At 46.8% G+C, this 7,881-nt stretch overlaps 1 protein-coding gene across 3 annotated transcripts; it reads left to right on the top strand.

Moving 5' to 3' along the window:
- Window positions 1-89: 89 nt before the first annotated feature.
- Window positions 90-5,149, top strand: LOC119354646 (transcription factor EMB1444-like). 3 transcript variants are annotated; one of them, XM_037621370.1, is made up of 11 exons: window positions 90-563; window positions 949-1,412; window positions 1,617-1,811; window positions 1,896-1,974; window positions 2,066-2,107; window positions 2,222-2,281; window positions 2,612-3,841; window positions 3,943-4,020; window positions 4,480-4,590; window positions 4,682-4,807; window positions 4,896-5,149. In XM_037621370.1, exons 2-11 carry the CDS (start codon window positions 1,321-1,323, stop codon window positions 4,959-4,961), a joined length of 2,079 nt encoding a protein of 692 aa, XP_037477267.1. In that variant the 5' UTR covers window positions 90-563; window positions 949-1,320; the 3' UTR covers window positions 4,962-5,149. The 3 variants fall into 3 exon arrangements, with proteins under 3 accessions (XP_037477267.1, XP_037477269.1, XP_037477268.1); XM_037621372.1 differs by having other exon boundaries at window positions 2,618-3,841; XM_037621371.1 differs by lacking the exon at window positions 90-563 and adding an exon at window positions 637-734.
- Window positions 5,150-7,881: the final 2,732 nt, after the last annotated feature.

Raw genomic sequence — 7,881 nt, forward strand, 5'->3', positions numbered from 1 at the left:
TTATTGTATGTCATGTTTGGTGATGGAAGAAGTTGACTCATTCTGCAAAAGGAAAACCACAAACCAATATAGAACGTTTTGACTTATCACAGGGCTAGCTGGAGTCCAGTACCTACCAACTCCTTGTTTTAAGTTTAACGTTAGTGCTAACTCGTTTTCCTGCCACGTTGCCTTGGGTCTTCAACTTGAATTAGTATATTCATATCCTGATGCTGATATGATATGATATGTCTTCCACTCTGCACTAGCAGTTCTATGTTTTTTTTATACTCTAGAAAGCAGTTCTATTTTTCTGGGGCACATTGTTGATTGTTCAACTTTTGTACTAACTGCAAATTCTACTACACCAGAGAATATAGTACTAGTATTTTGGTAGATCGTATTATTATTTTTATTTTAACTAATAACAGGACAGCTGGTGGCTGAAAGGGTTATTTCCCTTGAAAATTATATAAGTGGAGTTGATAAGAGGCCCGCCTCAAACTCTCAAAGGCACCTGCTTGTTTGGCGCCACCTCTCATCTGTTTGTCGTTTGCTTACTCCTGCGGATTCATCATATTCCAGTAAGTTCCAGGTCTCATAAAAACCTCTGCTAGCTAGAATCAAATCAACTCTTTTCTTGGCGACCTTTTTGTGATTTCTTGTACATCAAGAGGGGAGCGTTCTTCTTGGTGAAGCCTCCCCCTCTTTTTTTTTCTCCATTCCTTTGTCTTTAAGGGACATGCCAATTAACTGTAAGGAGTACGAACTTGGTTAGCTTCCATATCTCATGACCCACATGTTTAGATATGTACTAGTTAGAGAGCATAAGCGGATCATCTATTTTCCCAACGGACATTTCTTCACTCTTATATTTCTCCTACGTTTCTCGAAGTAATTATTCATGATTTCTGAACCAAAAACCTGCAGCAGACTCTCAAGTGGGAAACCTCATGTTCTTGTGTTCAGGTCTTTACAAGCTGCCATCAAGATGTTGCCGCTTGAACATAAGCCCGGGCACTGAGTTTTTTGGATGGCAGTGACCTGCAGAACCTCCAAGATATCTGCCTTCCGTGGTTGCAATTCTTGTGGGTCCTACTTTTAATCTTGCAAGTGCTTCAAAGGGAAGGCCTGCACTGCAAGGGAGTAGTGAGGGAGGCAGAGTTATGGGAGTTGTGCTTCTAGATTTCTCTCACAAATTGATCAAACGACGAGCTTGTCTACGGTGGAAGCAAGCAGGCCGCGCATCTTACGGTTGCAGCTAGTATTTTCTGGCAGCTTGCTCCCAGTCTGCAACTTCTCTTTGCTGTGTTTGTTGCATGAGGTTTGAGCTGTGAGCACATGGGGTTGAACACAGAATCGTTGCGAGGCTTGTGTTCTGATCGTCTATGGAAGTATGCAGTATTTTGGTCAATCAAAAGCGAGAAGCATGGGTAAGTCCTACTGTTTGTTCTCTTGATTTTTTGCTTATCTGTAGGACAGTAGTACTGAACCAACTTGGTGCGTCAAATGTAACAGGACTAAAAACATTCTTATCATATAAAGTATATACCATCTAAAATTTTGCAACTGTTAGTCTTATTTGTCGTTAATCACTATCACTCTTTCAGTTGCATAATTTGTAAATTAACTTTCAGCATCTTGACTTGGGAGGATGGCTACGTCGACAAGATGACCAAAAACACGAGAGATCATTACGGGGGCCCAGCTGATGGTGACAACCAGATAATAACACCTACTTCTAACGATGGCCAATATCAAAGCTATCCATTTTGCCCCATCGAGGCAGCATTACTGCGCATGTCTAGTCATTCGTATTCTCTTGGAGAAGAGTAAGCATGATTGCGCGTTGTTCAACTTCTTATAATCAACGTCACATAAACTGTTTGATTCTCTAATGATTTTAACTTCAACAGAATTATTGGTAAAGTGGCCATTATGGGACAAGATTGCTGGATTTCTTCCAGTGATCTTCGTTCAACTTTGGTGTACAAGGTGAGCTAAATTTACGCTTTTCGTTCCACACCACAACTCTCTGGAACTTGCATAGCACTTTAAGTGATTTCACAAACTTTACTTTTTTCAGTATCACGAAGACTGGCAATTTCAGTTTGCAGCAGGAATCAAAGTAAGACCCACTTATTTTCACTTCAGTTGTCCTCTCCAACAATGTATGTCTGTGTTCAACCAGCAAACGCAGACTTGCATGGCTAACGTGGCAATTCTTATTTCTTATTTGTAGACAGTTCTACTTGTACCAGTGATTCCTTATGGGGTTCTTCACCTGGGATCTTTATGTATGGTATGTTCAGTCGTTATTATTGTACCCACATGTTTCCTAAATGCATTAGTGCATTTATCATATTTAAGAGAATCAACATGATTTAGAGACTTTTGGCGGTTCCAGTTCCAGTTCCATTTCTAGATTGAAACCAAGCTGGTTCTGTACCTCCCCAGCAGCATTGTTTAGGGAACTCACACTATTGCTGCATAATCAGCATATTGTGTGCAAAAACAACATCAATTGCTCAGACTTGATGTGCAACAATCTTCACATAGAATATATTGAGGCTCTTCCTTCACAAGGTCTCTGTCTCTTACTTGTGACTAATCAGTGTAAAAAATTCTCAAGCCTCAGGTTTTGGAAAGTTCAGCACTGGCGACACACATGAAGGACCTGTTCTATAAGATTTACAATCCCTCAATTCCTCATAATCCTTCAGCCACAGGGTTCTGCTACTCAAATTCTTTGAAAAGACCTACTGCAGATGTATCGTTGGATCCCGCAGATGTTCTGGCCCATGACTTATTTGATGTGATCAACAATTCTGCTCAGCTATTTACCATTGAACACCTTAGTCTACCACATCCCTTCACTCCGTCCGAGTTTCCAATGTTAGAAGATGTCATTACAGGAGCGTACGATATTGGTCTAACAACTTGCTCAGATGAGAGTGATCTGTGGACCAATGTTCATGAAGCACCATCTGAACTCACTCACTGCAAGACACTGGTCGACCCGGAGATGAAAAACCTCTCATTTATGGATAAGTTGATCAATTCCAACAGCAAACTGAGTTGCACATCAGTAATTAACATACAAGATGCGGATTATAATAATATTGATGATTTTATTCTGGCATATATGGCACAAGAATATCAGGAGCACACATGTGGCAGCACTTTAGTTTTAAATGATGATGTTGTAACTTCAGATTCTTCAATTCACTCAAAGATGCACAAAGGTCTTGAGGCAATTCCCAGGGAAGATATTGAGAGCTTCATGTGGCATGGTAGATTGAAACAACAAGAGTCTACAAGCCACTCTCTCCTTCAAGCGAATGGAAATAAAGCATATTCTTACTCACACCTCGAGACCAATGATTATGCTGAATTCTTAGTGGATGCTATAACCAACCAGGTTGGTAATATCCCAAACAGTTGCTCGTATCACTCGACTGATTCTTCGACTTCAAGCGAAACACAAATACAGAGAGAAGATCATGCACTGAGGTTGGATTCTTCGACTTCATGCGGAACACAAATACAGAGAGAAGATCATGCACTGAGGTTGGAGGAATCGGCAATCCCAGATCCCTTTGGTGGTCGAGAATTTTCACTTACCTCAGTCGAAGAAGGCTTCATGACTTCCAAAATGACTGTTTCGCTCCCGAAGGGAATCAACAGGACCATGACTGAAGAATGCGTGGTTCATACAATTCAAGACATGCACAGGGAAATTTCAGTTGAAATAAAGCATGAAGGCGGAAAAAAAGAACTGCACAGACCAAGACCGAGAGACAGGCAACTGATTCAAGACAGGATGAAGGAGTTGAGGGAGCTCATTCCAAATGCATCAAAGGTCTGGCTTCTGAGTTCTAATAGTTGATGTATCTCCTTCTTTTCAATTGTGTTTGTTTGCAAACAAAAAGTGCATTGATTGTATCTTGTTGCGAAAAACAGTGCAGCATTGATGCTCTCCTGGACAAAACAATAACACAAATGCTGTTCCTCCAAAGTGTATCGGAGAAAGCTGAGAAGGTGGGCTTCTTCAAATTTATGTGTGATACTGAAAAATCAGAAACCAACGATTTGCAGAAATCGTGTGATATGAATTATAATGCTCATTGAATTCGTTTTCATATCATAGTGAATTCTCACCATAGGACTATGAGTACTTCCCAGCTAAGGCCACCTAAAGATCTGACCATTTGTCTTTCCAACTTAGAAATTTTAGAAGAGAAAAATTAGAGTGGAACCCGTTAGGACCAGTTTGAGAATTTAAACCTTTTTTCTTGGACTTGGATCTGTATGCTACTATATTTAAACAAGCGTGCAGTATCCTGTCTTCATTTCCTGAGATAGTAATTATTCATTTTCTTAATCTATAAACCATGATGTGCTATTGCCTGTTAGTTTGCACCATACTTTTCCACAGGTTAGTTTTTAAAAGATAGTGTGGTGGCCGAATAACAAGTGAATACCATGTCACTGAAGCAGCTTCAGAACAAAACAAGAAATGAGAAGTTCGGTAACGAGGCCAAGAAGAAGCTGGAAAACTGCCCGCTGAGAGTGGAAGAGCTCGAGGAACCTGGTCATCTTCTCATTGAGGTCACTATATAATGCTGCATGCACTAGTTTTCATCATTGCATTTGTAACCGGTCCATGTTACCTGAACCATAGAAATCATTTTGTGCCCAGATATTGTGCAAGGAGTATGACGTCTTTTTCGAGACTGCGCATCTGTTCAAGGGCCTTGAGGTCAGCATACTGAAGGGAGAGCTGGAGCATCGTTCTGGCCAGCTCTGGGCTCGCTTTGTTGTTGAGGTACGTATCATAGTTCCCTGGTAGCTTGAATGTCTGCGACCAGTCACGTACGTTTCTAAGAATCTCATATCTGGTGGCGTGTTCGCAGGCTTCCAAATGTTCAAACCAGATGCAGATTCTTTGCCCACTGATGCACCTCTTGCAGAGGAGATGATTCCATTGCCGCGTGTTCAGACAAGTGCCGCCTTGCAGCTAGTCCAGTTTCCGTTTCAATAAGAGTGTGCAGTTACAGAATGTACTGTTTCATTGCAGACATCTGTTTCCTTCTCTGAGACATATGGCAACCCAGAGTTGCTTATGCTGTTACAGAATATACTTTGATCACAGGACTGTGAAATGCTATGGTGTGAAAGGAATGCATTGTGTACCAAAAGTTCATCATATGAAAGATGCCTATAAACTACTTATTCATTCGATTTTTTTGATTTTTTTGCAGGGGCATTCAATTTCAAAACAACCAACCTACTCCCTCCGTTCCAAATTACTCGTCGTAGAAATGGATATATCTAGAACTAAAATACATCTAGATACATCCATACCTGTGACAAGTAATTCGGAACGGAGGGAGTAGAAACTATTCATTCATGGAGGTGACAGCGAGTGCATGTTTGCTGCTAGCGCGGATGAGCAGACCCCTCAAAAAGGAAAGTACCAGGCGTCTATAACATTTGTCCTCGCGTGGTTTCCAAATCCGAAATTATCTGGCCCCTTGTTTTCGAGCGTCTATAACAGAAAAATGATTCCATTGCCCTCAGTCTAGTTTGTGTGATTTCTTTGTGTAACACATATTAGGAAATTGCATGCACAAAACGATACATGACGTGCAAATGATTCGGTTTTGAATATTTTCAAAGAGAGCTGTGGCTTTTGAATTGAACATTGGAATTAAAATAAGGACGGCACAGTGATGGCACGGATTCACCTAGAGTCTTTCTCAGAGCGGTGGACCGAATAAAAAATGAAAAAAAAACTTTTTTATATAGTTGACTCTAACTGGCTGATAACGCGCGGTTTTCAGCAAGTTTTCAGCCCATGCATTTGGCTTCAACAAGTGTTCCTACAAAGCCACATCCTCTCATCACTACCGATCGTTTTCTCCACCGTTTATCCCTATTCTCACACGAAGCATACTACACCCTGCTTCCGCTCTCCTCCCACCACCTTCAGACCATCGGCTGCGTAACGTAGCACCGATTGCTGCACGTCAGGGGAGCGGATCATTGTTGCTGCTGAAGTTGAGTTGCGAAGCATAGATTACTACTCCCCCCATTTCAAATTACTCGTCGTTGAAATGGATGTATCTAGAACTAAAATACATCTACATACACCCATAATTGAGACAAGTAATTCGGAACGGAGGGAGTACAAGACTTGGGCAGCCCCGTTGCTGTAGGCCGCCAGGAGCTACATGGGTCGCGACGAGTTGCCATGCCCGGCTAGCATCATGCAACTCCCCAAGCGATCCCGAGGATAGAGCCAGTGGCCGCCGCTGCAAGACAGGGCAATGGTGTTGCGACCACTACTATGGTGGAAGGTGGTGTTGTTGTGAGCGGCGCCAGCCGGTGATGTTGCAGTGCTTCGAGCACGCTTCGATGCTGCGAGGCTGTCCAATGATGTTGGAACGCTACTGCGAGGTCATCGAAGTAGTCGCGATTGGTGACGTTGCATCAAGCCGGTATTGTGAGGGAACCGTCATGATGTGAGCTGATACTGCAAGGGCCACCATGCTATTGGGCATAAGAGCATCTCCAGCCGCGGCCCCAGGGAGGCCTTCCCAGACAATTTTTTCGCGTCGGCACCGAAAAAACGGCCCAGTCGCGCCCCAGAAGCCCGATTTTCGTCGGCCTGGGCTGAAATCAGCGTCGGCGGACCCAGGCCGAACCCGGCGCGCTGGGGGGCGCCCGAGGGCGCCGGGGCGAGCGGTTTTGGCGCGAAAAAGCCGCGGGCCAGCCGCGTCAGCGACACCGCACCTCGTCCTCCCCCAACGCCTCAGTTTCCCGCGAGGGGAATCAATGGCAAGGCTGCCGCCGGTCAGCCTTGCCATTGATTCCTCACGGGCGGCGCGTCACGGGACGGCGCGTCGATGCCTTCCCTCCCTCGCACGCGTACACACGGGCGTGGCACGGCTATATGAGCCGGTGGCCTCGCTCGCCTGTGGCCACACCAGCCCCGCCCTCGCCGCCAAGCTTTACCTCTCCCGTGCGTCGCCGCCGAGCCTTCCCTCTCCCTATCCCTATCCCGTGAGCCGCAGCCCAGCCCTTCCCTCTCCCTCCCCCTCTCCCGATGGCCGAGTGTTTCCCCGGAGACGAGGCGGCGGCCAACGGCTTCGGCCGCCGCACTCTCCGCGAACAGGAGTCGTGGCTCCTGTTCCAGGCGAACATCCCGGCGCCGCCGGACATGCGCGCCGGGCCGACGGGCTGAAAGCTCAGCAACGGGGGAGTGCCCATTCCCCCGTTGCCCGACGCCGTGGCTAAACCCTCCTACTTCACCGACGAGGTCGAGGTCGTGCGCGCCTCCCTCACCAACGCCCAACTCTCCCTCCCCCAGTACGCCGCCGACAACCATGCGGCTTGGGTGGCGTACTTCCAACGTCGTCAGCAGCGGCGGCTGGCATCCACCAACAGCGGCGGTGGTCGGCGGCCTGAAGAACAGCAAGGGGCACCACCTGTGGTGGGGCGTCCCCGGCCGCACACTCGAGGGCGTGCTGACGCACCTCGAGGTCGGCAACAACCCGCTGTTGGCGTACCCCCCGGCGAGGGCGGCCACCGCGGCGCACCGCCGACGTGACATGCCATGGGCGCCAAGGAGGTTCGGCTCCTCCACCTCTTCCTCCTCGCGCTCTTCCTCGCACTCCTCCGGCACTCCGGCGCTACTCGGCGTCAAGGCCGAGCCCGCGGCGGAGACGCCGCTCGGCCGGCGCACTCGCAGCGCTGGCATCATCATCAACGAGGGAGGCCGGCGCGCCTCCTCATCGGCTCCTCCTCCGCACTTCGTCAAGCCAAATACGGAGCCGGGGCTCGCACCGGTGAAGGCGGAGCTGGGTCTCCCCGCCGTGAAGACGGAGCACGGCGAGG

This window comes from Triticum dicoccoides, chromosome 2A (genome assembly GCF_002162155.2).
Source record: "Triticum dicoccoides isolate Atlit2015 ecotype Zavitan chromosome 2A, WEW_v2.0, whole genome shotgun sequence".
In the NCBI taxonomy this organism is placed as follows: Eukaryota; Viridiplantae; Streptophyta; class Magnoliopsida; order Poales; family Poaceae; genus Triticum; species Triticum dicoccoides.

Coding starts and splice junctions, on each gene's coding strand:
- LOC119354646 (XM_037621370.1), top strand. CDS start 1,321: ATGGGGTTGAACACAGAATCGTTGCGAGGCTTGTGTTCTGATCGTCTA. Junction 1,413..1,616: donor ATCAAAAGCGAGAAGCATGG/GTAAGTCCTACT, acceptor ATTAACTTTCAG/CATCTTGACTTGGGAGGATG. Junction 2,108..2,221: donor AGTTTGCAGCAGGAATCAAA/GTAAGACCCACT, acceptor TCTTATTTGTAG/ACAGTTCTACTTGTACCAGT.